This window comes from Hyla sarda, chromosome 12 (assembly GCF_029499605.1).
Source record: "Hyla sarda isolate aHylSar1 chromosome 12, aHylSar1.hap1, whole genome shotgun sequence".
In the NCBI taxonomy this organism is placed as follows: Eukaryota; Metazoa; Chordata; class Amphibia; order Anura; family Hylidae; genus Hyla; species Hyla sarda.
The window spans coordinates 10,127,021-10,145,163 of record NC_079200.1 but is presented as its reverse complement, the minus strand read 5'-3'; the positions used below and the strand labels follow the sequence as shown (position 1 = coordinate 10,145,163).

Here is an 18,143-nt window from a genome sequence, read left to right as displayed (position 1 = left end):
AATCATCTGTGAAAGACTAAGGAAACCCAGAAAACATGACCTGTTGGGGGGACTCGAGGACCGCGCTTAAGAAACACTGGTCTACGGGGAGGGCAGTGTTTGCGCAGTCTTAGTGCCACTGTATTTAGTCAGTGCCAGGCCCAATCAGAATCTCTGGGAGGAATTTTTTTGACCACAGATTCCATAGTGTGAACCTATGCAAACACTTTAAGAAACTAAAAGAAGAACTCCGGCCAAAACTAACTTATCCTTTATCCACCGGATAGGAGATAAATGGCTGATCGGAGGGGGGAGAGAAGTATTACCGGAAATGCTTGAGTGCTGTACTTGGGTCTTTTCAGCGCTCCCATAGAATTGAATGAAGCGCGTGCCGTCTGCAGCACGCGCTCCGCACCGAGAGCCGGGTCCTGTCCTGGAAATCATGGGGGGTCCCAGTGGTCGGACCCCCCACTATCAGCTACTTATCCCCTATCACAGTGTTTCCCAACCGGGCAAAACTACCATTCCCAGAATTCCTGGACAGCCAAAGACACGCCCCCTCCCATAGACTTGCATTGAGGGGGCGGGCGTGACATCATGAGGGGGTGGGGCTATTACGTCACGAGCTCCCAGCATATTGCAAAATCGTGGTGTGAACCCAGCCTTAGTGGTGCAGGACCTTCTATCTGGAGTGAGACAGGACCTGATGATGTCATCTGTGGCAGGTCCTGCACCACTACAGATAGAAGGTCCTGCACCACTACAGATAGAAGGTCCTGCACCACTACAGAGAACAGCGTGAACAATAAAGAGGCCTCAGGAGAGGTCAGAGGGAGTTTATTATTTATCATGGCCAACCGCTTCCTCCCCTGCCCATTGATAAACTACAACTCCCATCATGCCCCACCACTTCCTCCCTGACTGTTACCAAACTACAACTCCCATAATGCCCAACCGCTTCCTCCCTGACTGTTACCAAACTACAACTCCCATCATGCCCAACCGCTTCCTCCCTGACTTACCAAACTACAACTCCCATCATGCCCAACCGCTTCCTCCCTGACTGTTACCAAACTACAACTCCCATAATGCCCAACCGCTTCCTCCCTGACTGTTACCAAACTACAACTCCCATAATGCCCAACCGCTTCCTCCCTGACTGTTACCAAACTACAACTCCCATAATGCCCCACCGCTTCCTCCCTGACTGTTACCAAACTACAACTCCCATCATGCCCCACCGCTTCCTCCCTGACTGTTACCAAACTACAACTCCCATCATGCCCAACCGCTTCCTCCCCTGCCCATTGCTAAACTACAACTCCCATCATGCCCAACCGCTACCTCCCCTGCCCATTGATAAACTACAACTCCCATCATTCCCGACAGCTTTCTGCTATAAATGTCATGTTCTGTATAGTATACAACCCCATATATACACACACACACGTATATAAACCGCTATGGCCGGGTTCACACCACATTTTTGCAATACAGATCCTGTATACACTTTCAATGTGAAAACCGTACGGCACCTTATTGAAAACCGTACGCCAAAAGATGCATCAGGTTGTGTCCGTTTTGCCTCCTGTACGTTTTTGTCCGTTTTTTTTCCCGTACCCAAAACCGTAGCCTACCACAATTTTTGGTCCTTGTGAAAAACCGTATTGAAACGTATACATTTTTTCTTAAAAAATTGATGCAACCGGACATCATTTTTCAAACCGTATACGGATAAAAATTTGTGCACACGTTTTGATACAGTTTAGTCAGGTTTTGAGGAATCCTTTTTATCAAAAACCTGATACGGGAACTGTATTGAAAAAACGTGGTGTGAACCCAGCCTGTCCCTGTGTATATATATATATAATCTATATGTGACTGAAAGCTCTATACAAACACCACAGAGACGTTTCCATGGCAAACCTGTCACAGAAGCTTCCGGTATAAGCGCTCCCCGTCCTCTCGGTCTCTCTATGCGGCTTCTACCTGGAGATTTTTCTTTGGAGGCCGATTTTCTGTCAAAAACCGCACGCCGGAGCGTTCCTCGTCGTCTCCAACAACAGAAGCGTCTGATTGGCTGCTGTAAACGTTAATCAAACATCGGACGACTACGATTGGTCCAGACGGTAGGCGGAGACTTTCAGCTTTTCACAGCTTTACTTCCTATTGGCTGCTCGTGAAAGCGGAAGCGGAGGAGAGATGCCAGGGCGGGAATTGTGGGAGTTGTAGTTGTTTTGCGCTGTGTTGTTGTAGGCTGGATAAATAACCTATATTCACACCTGTCTACGGGTTAGGTGCGGTATTACAGCTAGGCTGTCAATGGAGCTGAGCTGCAGTACCACACACTACCTGATGACAGGGGTGGCACTGTTTTTGGAAGAAAAAAAGCGACCATGTTTATTTTTTTTTCTCCCCGCTTTTGAACAGCCATAACTCTTTTCAATATTCCATTTACATACCCATAAAAACATTATTATAAATAGCATACAATGTATCATATATAGTAGCTTGTTTTGAATCGCATTCACTGTTCAACGCTGTGCAAATTGTATAGCATTGAACATTGAGATCGGCGCTCCACTGATACAGTCTGTCTCTCCCATTCTGCATCAGTGGAAAGCCGAGCTGGAGGCAGGTAAGGGGACCCTCAGCCGCCGTTTTAGCTCATGGGGCCCCCACGATCACATCGCAGGGGTCCCATGGGCTCCATTGAGCTAGCCAGGAAGTTTCACTTTCACTGTAGACATTGTGATCGGCATTGACTACGGCATCTAAAGGGTTAATGACCGCATCGCCGCTGCCTGTCTTTAACTGAGCTCCCGGCCACTATAAGTTCCTCACCCCCTCGTGTGCATGCTTCATAGGCATTTAACACTCCAGGGCGTACAGGTATGCTCTGGTGTGTTAAGTCCCAGACAGCAGGGGCGTACCTGTACGCCCTGTGACCTGAAGGGGTTAAAAAAAATGGAAAAGATGGGGGGGGCAGTTCTGTTTCTACGCAGAACACTTTATGGTTAAAATGGAAGCTTCTCATTATCCTGTAGGTACATTTATAAGGCTACCCAATTTATATACCGTGTTTTTTGCCGTATAAGACGCACTTTTTCTTCCCCAAAACTGGTGGGAAAAAGTCGGTGCGTCTTATACGGCGAATACACCCCTATCGCGGCGGTCCCTGCGGCCATCAACGGCCGGGACCCGCGGCTAATACAGGACATCACCGATCGCGGTGATGCCCTGTATTAACCCTTCAGACGCGGCGATCAAAGCTGACCGCCGCGTCTGAAGGGAAAGTGACACTAACCCGGCTGTTCAGCGATTTCACCGCGGCGGTCCTGAACAGTCCGACTGAATAGCCGGGTTAGTGCTTACAGGACACCGGGAGGGACCTCACCTGCCTCCTCGGTGTCTTCTCCGTTCAGGGATCCCCTGTATGGCCGGCGCTCTCCTTCCTCGTCATCACATCGTCGCGTACGTGCGTCGGCGTGCGTAACGACGTGATGGCGGCGACGGAGAGCGAGGATACCCAGCCGGCAGCAGAGACGTTCCGGAGCGACGGGGACAGCGATGGAGCGACATCCAGGGCAGCGATGACGGGTCCGGAGCGGCGGGGACACGTGAGTATTACCTCCTATGCAGTGGTCTTCAATCTGCGGACCTCCAGATGTTGCAAAACTACAACTCCCAGCATGCCCGGACAGCCAACGGCTGTCCGGGCATGCTGGGAGTTGTAGTTTTGCAACATCTGGAGGTCCGCAGGTTGAAGACCACTATTGGGTTCAAAATCTATTTTTTTGATTTTTTTAGATTTTGCACCTATAAATTGGGTGCGTCTTATACGCCGGTGCTTCCTATAGGGCGAAAAATACGGTAGGTTTTATTTTATTTTACAAGTTTTAACCCCTTCCCAACGCTTGACGTACTGGTGCATCATGGGGCGGGTAAGGAGAATATGGTGCAAGCCCACAAGTTGGCTCCCTGTTAAAACTGGCAAATGCCCGCTGCTGGTAAAGACAGACCTCGGAGATCGCTCCGATGCCTGTCATTTAAATGGTTGCAATCAATAGCGATTGATTACTCGTGTCTAGTGGTTAGTGTTGAGCGCGAATATTCGAAATGCTAATTTTCACAGCGAATTTCTGCACTTTGTGATTTTGCGAATATTTAGACTATAGTGATATATATTCGTAATGATGAGTATTCGCTTTTCTTTTCTTTTATTTTTTTCAAATATATGCGAATATGCAAATAATTGCAAATATCTGCACTTCCAGTCAGAGGACACTGATCCCTCCCTTCTTTTAGTTGAAAGATATAATTGCGCATGTGCACTGTGCGAATTTCATTACGAATTTCTGCATGAATAAAAAAGAGAACAAACATGGCGAATATGGGAATTTTGCGAATATAGGACAAATATTCGTCCATATATTCACAAAATATCGCAAATTCGAATATGGCCTATGCTGCTCATCACTACTAGTGGTCCCATCGGCACCTCTGCAATGTAATCTTAGGGTGCCAATGGGTTGCTGGGAAAGCCCGGGGCCTTACCTGTTCCTCAGTGTCTTCTCTGGATGAGCGATTGTTACAGCCTTAGACAGGCTTTAGTAATCGAGCTCTGATAACATAGAGCAATGTAAAGCAATAGCATCATAGCAATACATAGCCCTATGTTAGCCATCTATAATGGCGTCCTTGGGGCCCCCAGCCCCTAATAAAAATTTAAATCATACATCCTGTTTCAAATAAAACACTTTAAAAAAAGAAAAATAATTCCAAACATCAAAATTGCAAATTTTTGGTCACATCTCTTCCCAGGAACAATGTATATTGATTAAAAAGCCAGAAGTACACAAGTGGTACCGTCAGAAACTACAGCTCATAACGCAAAAAATAAACCCTAATATAGCTCTATAGGTGAAAAAAATGAAAAAGTTATAGGGGTCAGAACATCACAATAGCAGATTTTGTATTTATTTTTTTCAAGTTTTCCATATTTTTTTAATCATAAATCTAAACATAAATTATCCAAGTTTAGTCTTATTGGAATCGTACTGATCCATAGAATAAAGGTCAGTTTTACCGCCGAAAAAAATTATTGCTCCACAAAATTGCGTAATTCCATATTTTCTAAATTTTGCCCTAAATATAAAAAAAAAATCCTGGCTTCGTAATTCATTGTATGAGTACAGCTTGTCCCACAAAAATAATCTCTAAATAAATAAAAGTTATGGGTCTTAGAAGGTGGGGGAGGAAAAAAAAATGTAAGCCGCAAATAAAATTCAAGGGGTTAAAGGGGTATTCCAGGAAAAAACATTTTTTTATATATATCAACTGGCTCCAGAAAGTTAAACAGATTTGTAAATTACTTCTATTAAAAAAATCTTAATCCTTTCAGTACTTATCAGCTTCTGAAGTTGAGTTGTTCTTTTCTGTCTAAGGGCTCTCTGATGACACGTGTCTCGGGAACCACCCAGTTTAGAAGAGGTTTGCTATGGGGATTTTCTTCTAAACTGGGCGGTTCCCGAGACACGTGTCATCAGAGAGCACTTAGACAGAAAAGAACAACCTTAACTTCAGAAGCTCATAAGTACTGAAAGGATTAAGATTTTTTTTAATAGAAGTAATTTACAAATCTGTTTAACTTTCTGGAGCCAGTTGATATATATAAAAAAAAATTTTTTTTCCTGGATAACCCCTTTAAATATAACTTTTTTTTGTAAGACAATAAGTATGGTTAAAATTGCCCTAGTCTGACCACTAAAACTTACAGTAAAGGGGTTTGTTACGAACCTCGCGGCTCGGCTATTGATTACTTCAGTCTGCATAAATTAGTTCAGCTTTTCAGTTGCTCCGGTTGCCTGGCAACCGGAGCACTTGAAAAGCTGAACTAATTTATGCAGACTAAATTAATCAACGGCAGAGCCACGAGGTTCGTAATAAACCCCTTTACAATGATTTCGTTCAACTCTACTGACCACCTATAATTTTCTTATTTTTCCATATTTGCGCCATGATCTGTAGTTTTTTTTTTCTTTATCGGTACCACTTTTGCGTTTATATGTGACTTTTAGGTCACTTTTCATACCCATTTTTATCCTGGATGTGATGTGACTATTTTACGTTTACTACATTCACCGTACGGGATCGTTACTGTAATGTCTGTTTTTCGCAGTAAGCGGCTATAAGTTATTTTACCTTAACCCCTTAAGGACCACAGATTTTTTCATTTTTGAACTTTCGTTTTTTCCTCCTCACCTTCTAAAAATCCTAACTTTCAATTTTCCACCTACAGGCCCATACGAGGGCTTGTTTTTTGCGCCACCAATTTTTCTTTGTAACGACATCAATAATTTCAGCACAAAATCGACGGCAAAACCAAGAAAACATTTTTTGGGGGCAAAGTTGGAAAAAAAAACGGCATTCTGTTGGGGGCTTCTGATTCTACGAGGAGCACTTCTTGGTAAAAATGACAGGGGAGATTTATCAAAACCTATCTAGAGGAAAAGTTGCCCATAGCAACCAATCAGATCACTTCTTTCATTTTTGAAAAGGCCTGTGAAAAATGAAAGAAGCAATCTGATTGCTTGTTATGGGCAACTGGGCAACTTTTCCTCTGGACAGGATTTGATAAATCTCCATTGACATCATTATTCTGTAGGTTCATACGATTAAAATGATACCCAACTTATATAGGTTTGATTTTGTTTTACTTCTGTTTAAAAATTATAACTACATGCACGAAAATTTGTACGTTTAAAAATGTCCTCTTCTGACCCCTATAACTTTTTATTTTTCTGTATATGGGGCTGTATGAGGGCTCATTTTTTGCGCCATGACGTGTAGTTTTTCTTTGTTTTAATGGGACTTTTTGACCGATTTTTATACATTTTTTTTTGGGTATACAAATCCACCCCACTTGGCCACCAGGAACTGTTTAAAGGTCCCTTTATACGCTGCTGTCAGCTCTGACAGCGGTGATTTAAAGGGTTAATAGCCAGCTGCGGCAATCGCCGCATGTCGGCTATTAACGGCAGCCCTCAGCTCGAGTTGGGAGCCCACGCCATACACTGTTAAAGGGGTACTCCGGTGAAAAACTTTTTTATTTTTTGAAATCAACTGGTGCCAGAAAGTTAAACAGATTTGTAAATGATAGACTATTTCTACTGAGGAAAGGGTCATTATTAAAGGGGTACTCCGGCGCTTAGACATCTTATCCCCTATCCAAAGGATAGGGGATAAGATGCCTGATCGCGGGGGTCCCGCTGCTGGGGACCCCCGTGATCTTGCACGCCGCACCCCGTTTATAATCAGTCCCTGGAGCGTGTTTGCTCTGGGTCTGATTACTGTCGATCACGGGGCCGGAGCATTGTGACTTCAAGGCTCCGCCCCGTGTGACGTCACGCTCCGCCCCTCTCAACCTCGTGATCGACAGTAATCCGACCCGGAGCGAACACGCTCCAGGGACTGATTATAAACGGGGTGCGGCATGCAAGAGCAAGATCGCAAGACCCCCGCGATCAGGCATCTTATCCCCTATCCTTTGGATAGTGGATAAGATGTCTAAGCGCCGAAGTACCCCTTTAAGTACCCTGAAACGCGTCTAGAAAGAATTACCGCAATAATACCGCTACCTACTGCATTACTCCACTATCCCCGAAGGACCGCTATCTTTGACTATACAGCCGCTTGTTCTTTAATAACCTAATCCAGCATTCCACCTTGCCGGTGTTTCCTCCATTCTTACCTGGCTGACGTCAGACGCCGAGGTCTTCTCCACGAGGCTGTATCCATCTCCGGAGCAACTCCAACTATCTCAGAGACCAGCGGCTCTTCTAAGGCCTGTGCCAGGCAGGTCAGCCGCTGCAGCGCACGCCAGCGCTTCATCACAGCCTCGGGTCTGCATACCATCTACCTCCCGGACGTCCAGCATACAGCTGCATCTTCCATGAACTGCCTATCCTCCAGCTGGTAACGATAAACGGTGATTTATTTACCATTTTGGACATATAAAATATATCTATGCGGACTGCCACATACAATCACTTATTGTGAACTTTGTCGGTCCTTCAGATGCCGGATGAGTGGAACTTAAAGGGGTATTCCAGGCCAAAACTTTTTTTTATATATCAACTGGCTCCGGAAAGTTAAACAGATTTGTAAATGACTTCTATTAAAAAATCTTAATCCTTCCAATAGTTATTAGCTTCTGAAGTTTTCTGTCTAAATGCTCAATGATGATGTCACGTCCCGGGAGCTGTGCATGATGGGAGAATATCCCCATAGGAACTGCACAGCTCCCGGGACGTGAGTCATCAGAAAGCAGTTAGACAGAAAACAGCAACTCAACTTCAGAAGCTAATAACTATTGGAAGGATTAAGATTTTTTAATAGAAGTAATTTACAAATCTGTTTAACTTTCCGGAGCCACTTGATATATAAAAAAAAGTTTTTGCCTGGAATACCCCTTTAATGCACAATTAGCGTTTTTTGTTTTTTTAATCAATTTTATTGCATTCTATTACATGGTTTATAATTACCTCCCCACAAGAGCCCTGTGTAAGGAGGTTGTCATTATTATTATTACAGTGACCCCTCGACCTACGATGGCCCCGACATCTCAGAGGCCATCACATGTTGAAAGCAGCATCAACATACGATGCTTTTTTATGTTGACTGCTTCAGCTGCCACCGGATAGCCATTTACGGTGCCCCGTGTGGTCCGCTGACGATCACTTACCTGTCCTCGAGGCTCCGGTGCGTCCTCTTCGGGATCCCCTCCATCGTCGTCGCTCTCTATCATCGTCATCACGTCGCCGCGCACGCCGTCCCGTCATCCAATAGGAGCGGCGTGCGTAACAACGTGATGGCGGCAACGGAGAGCGCGGATGCCGGGGAAGCAGAGGCCTTGCCGGAGCGTCGGGGACACCCCCGGGACGCGGTGACAGCGATGGAAGGCGACATCCAGGGCAGCGGTGACGGTCCGGAGCGGCGGGGAGGTGTGAGTATAAGTTCCTCTAACAGTGGTCTTCAACCTGCGGACCTCCAGATGTTGCAAAACTACAACACCCAGCATGCCCGGACAGCCAAAGGCTGTCCAGGCATTCTGGGTGTTGTAGTTTTGCAACATCTGGAGGTCTGCAGGTTGTAGACCACTGTCCTATACTTTACATTGCACGGATCCCTCAACATGCGATGGTTTCAACAAACGATGGTCCATTTGGAACGGATTACCATCGTATGTTGAGGGACCACTGTACTATCTATAATAAATTGTTTTTTTATTGCATATTAAAATCTCTTTTTCTCATCATTAATATGAAGCACAGTTCTATATAATTCAGTCATCATGTATCAGGATACCTGGTATTAGTCTGGAGGCTTATGGTACCCCCCTTTTTTTTCTTCTCCTTTTCTCTTTAGATTTGTAAATTACTTCTATTAAAAAAATCTTAATCCAAAAATCTTAATCCTTCCAGTACTTATTAGCTGCTGAATACCACAGAGGCAATTCATTTCTTTTTGGAACACAGAGCTCTCTGCTGACATCACGACCACAGTGCTCTCTGCTGACACCTCTGTCCATTTTAAGATCTGTCCAGAATAGGAGAAAATCCCCATAGCGAACATATGCTGCTCTGGACAGTTGCTAAAATGAACAGAGATGTCAGCAGAGAGCACTGTGCTCATGATGTCAGCAGAGAGCACTGTTCCAAAAAGAAAATAATTTCCTCTGTAGTATTCAGCAGCTAAAAAAGTATTGGAAGGATTAAGATGTTCTAATAGAAGTAATTTACTAATCTGTTTAACTTTCTGGCACCAGTTGATTTAAAAAAAAAAGTTTTCCACCCAAGTACCCCTTTAACCTGTAAACTTACGCCCTCAGCATCTGGGACTTAATGCACCAGGGCGTAAATAAATGCCCTGCGGTGTTACGTGACTGTGAAGCGAGCACAATAACCGGACACTCAGCGCTAGTGACACTGGTCCCACTGCTGCCTGTCATTAACCCTTTAGATGTCATGACCAATGCCGATCATGGTGTCTAATGTGTAAAATGACACATCCCGGCTAGCTCAGGGATCTTATCTGATTCCCCCCAACATAACCACTAAGGTCAGATAAGGTAAGATGGTGGATGAGGGTCCTCTTACCTGCCTCCTGCTGCCTGCTTGGCTCTCCAGTGATGGAATCTCCAGTTTAACCTCTTTAGGACATAGGACGTTCTGGAACGTCCCCGCTACCTGGGCTTTAATGCCCAAGGACGTTAGAGAACGTCCTGTTGTATTTCCGGTCTCTGCCGCGCGCCGGGCAGAGATCGGAACGGCATGTCTGCTGAAATCTTTCAGCAGGCATGCCGTGCAAATGCCGAGGGGGGTTCCGTGACCCCCGCATGTCGGCGATCACAGAAAATCGCATGTCAATTCAGACATGCGATTCTCTCCTATTCCGGGCTGATCGGGTCTCTGGTGACCCGATCACCCGGAAAATAGGGATGCTCAGACTTTAAAGGGGTAATTTAGGAAGGTCAACTAATCCCCTATCCACAGGTCTGACCGCTGGGACCCCCGCCATCTCCTGTACAGGGTCCAGCAGCTTACCCATCCTCTCCTCTTTCCGATAAGAGCAGGATAATTGGCCAAGCGACCGTCACGCCCCCAGCGACCAGATGTTAATGAAAGTCAAAAGAGAAACTATGAAACGCCAAACCCACTTTGCCAAACCCACTTGGCGTTTTTCTTTTACCATTTTTTCACTTTTCTCCTTTATTTATTGATTGATTTTTTTTCTTTCTTTTTGCTTTGCCAGTTTTCCAAAATTGCAGCATGTTGAGACTATGGTATTTTCAGAAAATCTTGGCGTTTCGCTCCTATAAAAGTCTATGGGGAAAAAAAAAACGCCATGTGGGTTTAGCAGCGCCATTTTTCCCCCCAGTTCTTCAATGGAAATCCTTGAGTCACATGATGAAAGAATCACATGACTTTATATACCATTTTTGCTATGTGTTATTACGTGTTAAAAATTCAATTTTAATGTGATTCTCCATATTCAGACCACTAGAGCTTTTTTTGGGGGGGATTCTTTGATTGCAAATTGACCAATAATCCGCAGTTCTGGCATTTGTATTTTTTATTTTCATTTATGGCGTCTACCGCGCAGGATGAATAACATTATATTTTATCATTCAGATATTTCCGCACTCAGTGATACCTACTAGGGGAGATTTGCCAAATCTTGTGCAGGGGAGCAGTTGCCCATAGCAACCAATCCGAAGGCTTCTTTCATTTCTCATAGGACAGGTTAAAAATGAAAGCTGAAATCTGATTGGTTGCTATGGACGACTCCTATTGGTTGCTATGGACCTCCCTCCCCACTGATCAATCTCCTCTATTATTTTTTATTTCTATTTTTCTTTTTCTTTTTTTTTTTTTTGTGAGATTAGACTTTTGGAAAAGGGGGTGTTTTTAATTTTTATTAAAGGGGATATTTATATTGTATTTTTTAATTATATGTTTAGTCCCCATGGGGGATTTTACTATGCGATTACTTGATCAGTTCACTGCATTATGCATGTATTAGGACCCGACCACACTGCAGAGGGCGCTGTTGAAATCTTCAGTGGTAGAACTACGTTAATGTGCACTGTCTCCATAGACGGCAATGCAGTCCGGCAGAATTCCCAGAATGAACAAAAGATACAATTTTCTGCCATAGAAATGTGTCAGTGTGAACACTGCAGAATACCATGGGATTCTACTGTGGAATTTTATTGGCGGAAATTCCGTAGTGTGGACAGACCCTTAGGCTATGTTCACAAGGCGTATTATGTGCGGAATGTCTGCCCGGAAAACACATACGGACATTCTACACATTTGCGTGTTTCGGCGGCACTAGGACCACTCAGAAAAGTGCCGTCTTCATAGACGGCAATGCATTTCTGAGCGGAATCTGCAGAAACATTGAACCGGTTCAATGTCTCTGCGGACGCCGTAACCGCGGAAATTCCACCCAAACACAATGCAGCAGAATCCCATTGAAATCAATAGGACTCTGCTGCAACGGAATTTCTGAGCAGAATATTTCTGTGGAATTCCGCACCGAAATTCCGCTGTGTCAACTTAGCCAAACAGCTGATTGGCGGGGGTGCCAGGTGTTAGCACCCCACCAGATATTAAAGGCCAATCCAAAGAAGATCGAATATTTTTGTGCTCTTACATGGATGCACTGGCGTCAGTGTAAAGTAACGGGGACGGGCAGCAGGAAGAAGGTCGGGCCCGGGCCCAATACATCACACTGCCGCTCAGCCTATCACTGACCGAAGCGGGACACTGCAGCCGGCAATTGGATAACCGCAGTGTTACATGTCGGGCCCCAGAAGCAGGAAGAAGAGCGAGGAGGACGGAAGAGCGATTCCAGTGGCATCGGCAGAGAGGCAGAAGGTAAGTTAAAGGGGTACTCTGCCCCTAGACATCTTATCCCCTAGCCAAAGACCGGACCTCCTGCAATCTCCGGGTCGGCACCCCGGCGTTATGAACATTATGTTCAGTACGCTGGCTCTGGGCAGCCGTGGTCGTGATGTCACACCACGCCCCCTCCATTCATGTCTATGGGAGGGGGCGTGACGCTAGTCACGCCCCCTCCCATGGACATGAATGGAGGGGGCGTGGTCGGCTACCAGAAGCCAGCATTCTGAATATAATGTTCAGAACGCCGGGGGGACATTTTTATCAGAATTTTTATCCCCTATCCATTGGGGATAAGAAGTCTAGGGGCAGAGTACCCCTTTAAGGTTTATTATTTTAGTTGCAGCAGCCCAGGCATAATGTTTACACGTTGCAGCTAATTAGCAGTATGGCAACTAATAACCGCATGCGTTTTTGTCGAGTTCTTTTTTCTAGCATAAATGAGCAAAATTGCGGTACAAATACACGTTTTACTTAAAACACATTTTACCACAATTTCATTAATTTGCCGTAAAGCACGGCAAAAAATTAATGCGGTTATTTGTTGCTGTACCGCTGATCAGGTGCATTGTAGCCAAGACACATTGAGGGTTCGTTCCCACTTACATGATCCGCTGCGGAAATTCCGCAGCAGATTATGTTTAGATTATGTAAATTGGCTCGTAGTGAAACTCGCAGCTCGGCTGTTGATTACTTTAGTCTGTGTAAATTAGTTCAGCTTTCCAAGGGCTCCAGTTGCCTGCCAGAGCCCTTGGAAAGCTGAACTAATTTACGCAGACTAAAGTAATCAACAGCAGAGCTGCGAGTTTCGCTACCAGCCAATTTACTGTAAGTTCACTTATCTCTAATTATGTTGCTACCCATTGACTTCAATAGGCCTGTACATTGTATGTGACTGTGCTAGTTCTGGACATGACCAATAGGGGGCAATAATTGTCCCTACAGATAACGGCAAATAACTGCCGCAGAGCCACCTATTGGTCCACTGTAGCATAGCAACAGGAAGTACTCAAAGAGCGCCGCCATGTTTGCTTTGACAAACAAACTCTGACGTCATTGTACGGCACAAGTAGCGGCGCTAGTGCTAGTTGTAGGCGTGGCTTTATTTCCCATTGGACAGAGTGAAAACAACAAGCGCGTCCAATGGGCGTGTCTATGTAGATAGGGGCTGTACACTAAATAAGCTTGTTGTAGGGCGTGGCTTAATTTCCCATTAGACAGAGGGATAAAAACAAGCCAATGGGCGCGGCCATTGGGCGTGAGTGAACTTGTTAGGGGGCGTGGCTTTCTTTCCAATTGGACAGAGTGATTAACAACAAGCCAATGGGTGAAGTCTTTGGGCGTGTCCTCATCTCTGATTGGGCAGAGGCTGTACGGAAAACGTAGACTGTATAAAAAAAAAAGCGGACTCCACTGTCCGACGTGACGTTTGACGGATGACAGCTGTGCGCATGCGCTGTGCATAGCTTTGCGTCGGCGGAGATTTAATAATATATTTTTTTTTTTTGGGGGGGGTGGGCTCCGGTTGAGCTGCCGGTAAAGTGTTCGACACCGATTATCAGTTTGGTTTCGAGATCGAGTATCTGGCATCGCTCTGTGTGTGAAAAAACGTGTTTGGTGGTGTGACGTCAGCGCCCCCGGCGTGACGTCAATGGTGACCGCCTGGTGAGAGCAGAATCCAAGATGGCGCAGAGAGCGGAGGATGAGGAGGAGAGCAGCGGAGCCGGAGCGGGGCTGAGGATGAGGAGGAGCGGGTCCCGGAGCCTGGCCACCCGGGAGAGGGACGAGCAGGTGCGGGCCGTGCAGGAAGCCTTGATGGGGAAGCTGGGGAGCTACGAGCCGGTGCTGAGCTACATGCAGGCCGTACTGGTGTGGGAGAGACCCCGGCACAGCGCCCTGCTCCACCTGCTGCTCAACGCCACCTTCTGGTAAGACATGGTGTGTGGTGTGCGAGGGGACTACAACTCCCAGCATGCCAAGGGGACTACAACTCCCAGCATGCCAAGGGGACTACCACTCCCAGCATGCCGAGGGGACTACCACTCCCAGCATGCCGAGGGGACTACCACTCCCAGCATGCCGAGGGGACTACCACTCCCAGCATGCCGAGGGGACTACCACTCCCAGCATGCCGAGGGGACACTACTGCCGCTCTCTAGTTCTGGACAGAACCAGTATGACAGGTATCAGCATTCCCCTGCCTGCACAACAACCAAGAAATCCTGGGGGTTGTAGTAGTCTACAGAGCAATATAGAGAACCACACAGAAAGTTCTCAGGGCATGCTGGGAGTTGTAGTTATGGAACAGGCTGGAAAACAACGATATAAAGCAGGGTTTTCCAACCAGGTTGTGTTTGGCTGTCCGGGCATTCTGGGTGTTGTAGTTCTGCAAAAGCCAGAGGTACCCTGCTTAAGAAACACCAACATAAATGGAGATTCACAGCTGTCATGGCATGATGGGAGTTGTAGTCTTGCAACAGGCTGAGTGCTATGTACAGGATGTCACAGTCAGAAGGTTGTCAGGGCATGCTGGGAGTTGTAGTTATGCAACAGCCTGAATTGGAGAATGCTGACATAAAAGGAAGGTCTTCAGCTGTCAGGGCATGCTGGGTGTTGTAGTTCCGTAATGGTCCAAGAGGGAAACGTTGACATATGACAACTTCACCTGTCAGGGCATGGCATGCTGGGAGTTGTAGTTCTGCCAAAGCTGTAGACGCACTGGTTTGGAAACACTGACATAGAGGGAGGTACTCGGCTGTCAGGGCATGCTGGGAGTTGTAGTTCTGCCAAAGCTGTAGACGCACTGGTTTGGAAATAGAGGGAGGTACTCGGCTGTCAGGGCATGCTGGGAGTTGTAGTTCTGCCAAAGCTGTAGACGCACTGGTTTGGAAATAGAGGGAGGTACTCGGCTGTCAGGGCATGCTGGGAGTTGTAGTTTTGCAACAGTCTGAGAGCCGCATGTTGGGAAGCACTGATAGAAAGAGTTCTTTAAATACTGGGACAGCCTTCATCTGTCATTGCATGCTGGGTGTTGTAGTTCCGTAACGGCCCAAGAGGGAAATGTTGACATATAATGACGTCTTCACCTGTCAGGGCATGCTGGGAGTTGTAGTTTTGCAAAAACTGTGCAGCAAATTGGAAAAGGCTTATGTAAAGGAAGGTGTTTGGCTATCGGGAGATGCTCGAAGTTGTAGTTCTGCAATGGCCCAAGAGTCACATGGTGCGAAACACTGACGTAGGCGGTCTTCTGCTGTCAGGGCATGCTGGGAGTTGTAGTATTGCAACAGCTAATGAGCCACAGGTTGGGGTTAGAAACTTGTCAGGGCATGGTGGGAATCATAGTTTGGCATCAGGCTGAGCTGCAAATGGAAAACTGATGTAGAGGTAGGTCTTCAGCTGTCAGGGCATGCTGGGAGTTGTGGTTCTGTAACCTCTAGAAAGATGCCAATTCACACCACCTTTTTGCAATACAGTTCCCGCATCAGATTTTTGATAAAAAAAAAAACGAATTCCTCTAAACCTGACTAAACTGTATCAAAACGTGTGTACGGTTTGAAAAATGATGTCCGGTTGCATCCATATTTTAAGACAAAAACGTATATGTTTTTAGTTTTTCACTCCATTATGAGTAACGTTTCACTTGTTTGATTGAAATTCCAAGAAAAAAAACTGTGCAAAGTCTAAAGCCGTATGGAACCGTACACACATACCGATCTGTATGGTTCCCATTGACTCCCATGTAAATAAATGATACGGTTTAATACGATTTTTCACCCGGACCAGAAACTGTGGTAGGCCACAGTTTACTTTTCAGGGGGGGGGGGGGAAGTAAAAAAAACTGTATGGTCTGAAAAACGGAGACAACCGTAACAACCGTATACATTATGGGGCATACAGTTTTAAATGGGAAGTCTATGGGCACTGTTTTCTGTATGGTTGCTCCGGTGGAAAAACAATTTTTTTTTATTTTTATTTTTTTAAATCAACTGGTGCCAGAAAGTTAAACAGATTTGTAAATTACTTCTATTAAAAAATCTTAATCCTTCCAGTACTTATTAGCTGCTGAATGCTACAGAGGAAATTCCTTTCTTTTTGGAACACTGATGACATCACGAGCACAGTGCTCTCTGCTGACCTCTCTGTCCATTTTAGCAACCGTGCATAGCAGATGTAGGCTAAGGGCAGCATGGTGGCTCAGTGGTTAGCACTGATGCCTTGCAGTGCTGGGGCCTTGGGTTCAAATCCCACTAAGGACAACAATAAATAAATAAAGACTTATTATTATTATAATAACGTCAGCAGAGAGCAGTGTGTTCGTGATGTCATCAGAGAGCGTTCCAAAAAGAAAAGAATTTCCTCTGTAGTATTCAGCAGCTAATAAGTACAGGAAGGATTAAGATTTTTTTAATAGAAGTAATTTACAAATATGTTTAACTTTCTGGCATCCGTTGATTTAAAAAAGAAGAAAAAAAATAGTTTTTCCACCGGAGTACCCCTTTAATGGTTTTGACTTGCTGGTAAATCTCTTTATCGACATCAACAAAAAGTCTGGCCTGGGTGTTAGCAGCTATTACATGGTCACCCCTTCATTTAAAGGGGCCACGTGTATAATTTTGTGTGACCGTCCTAGGAATCCTCCAGCCGTGATCGCCATGAATCAAAGCCTCTGAATCCCCTGATGATCAGCTGATGTTTTGGCAACTTTTGACAGCAAAAGCTCGTTTAAGGGTATGTTCACACGTACGCAGATTTAATGCGCAGGATTTTCTGCTGCAGATTTAAATGTAAACTAAATGACTCGGCGCAGCTTCTAATCGGCAGCATCAAATCTGCGCAGGATCCTGTATGTGTGAACGCACCCTAAAGGGGTACTCCATGGCAGTGGTCTCTGACCAGCGGACCTCTAGATGTTGCAAAACTACAACTCCCAGCATGCCCGGACAGCCAACGGCTGTCCGGGCATGCTGGGAGTTGTTGTTTTGCAACATCTGGAGGTCCGCTGGTCGGAGACCACTGCTCTATGTTTTAAAGGGGTACTCCGCCCCTAGACATCTTATCCCCTATCCAAAGGATAGGGGATAAGATGTCAGATCGCTGCGGTCCCGCTGCTGGGGACCCCGGGGATCGCTGCTGCAGCACTCCGCCATCATTACTGCGCAGAGCGAGCTCGCTCTGCACGTAATGACGGGCAATACAGGGGCCGGAGTAGCGTGACATCATGACTCCGCCCCTCGTGATGTCACGGCCCGCCCCCGTCAATACAAGTCTATGGGAAGGGGGCGTGGCGGTCGTCACGCCCCTTGCCATAGACTTGCATCAAGGGGACGGGCCGTGATGTCATGAGGGGCGGAGCCATGACATCACACTGCTCCAGCCCCTGTATCGCCCGTCATTACGCACAGAGGGATCTCGCTCTGCGCAGTAATGATGGCGGGGTCCCCAGCAGCAGGACCGCGGCGATCTGACATCTTATCCCCTATGGATAGGGGATAAGATGCCAGGGGCAGAGTACCCCTTTAAAGGAAAACTGTCACCTTGATCACCCACACTAAACCCAATGCACAGTGTTATAGTGTGGGTTACCAGGAATCTAAAGAGGGGTCACTTACTGTAAACGGTGCCGTGGTTCCCGAATTATTGGCTGGTGAAGTTCCCCTTCTGAATTCAGAGAGTCATGCGCAGGAGGCGGGGCCC

The 18,143-nt window shown here is 46.0% G+C and overlaps 2 protein-coding genes across 4 annotated transcripts in view; one reads left to right on the top strand and one right to left on the bottom strand.

Annotated features, from left to right (window-relative positions):
- Window positions 1-7,950, bottom strand: part of TRMT1L (tRNA methyltransferase 1 like) — a 54,105-nt gene extending 46,155 nt beyond the window's left edge. The window contains exon 1 of one of the 3 annotated variants that reach the window (XM_056547862.1): window positions 7,733-7,950. The gene's annotated coding sequence lies outside the window, so the exon portion shown is untranslated. Of the gene's footprint in view, window positions 1-1,905; window positions 2,100-6,243; window positions 6,373-7,732 lie in introns of those variants that run through there. The other 2 variants (XM_056547863.1, XM_056547861.1) reach the window with 2 other exon arrangements.
- A 5,907-nt stretch (window positions 7,951-13,857) lies between these two features.
- Window positions 13,858-18,143, top strand: part of RETREG3 (reticulophagy regulator family member 3) — a 34,287-nt gene continuing 30,001 nt past the window's right edge. The window contains exon 1 of the mRNA XM_056548955.1: window positions 13,858-14,377. Coding sequence (XP_056404930.1) covers window positions 14,133-14,377 — 245 coding nt within the window. The 5' untranslated portion in view covers window positions 13,858-14,132. The remainder of the gene's footprint in view (window positions 14,378-18,143) is intronic.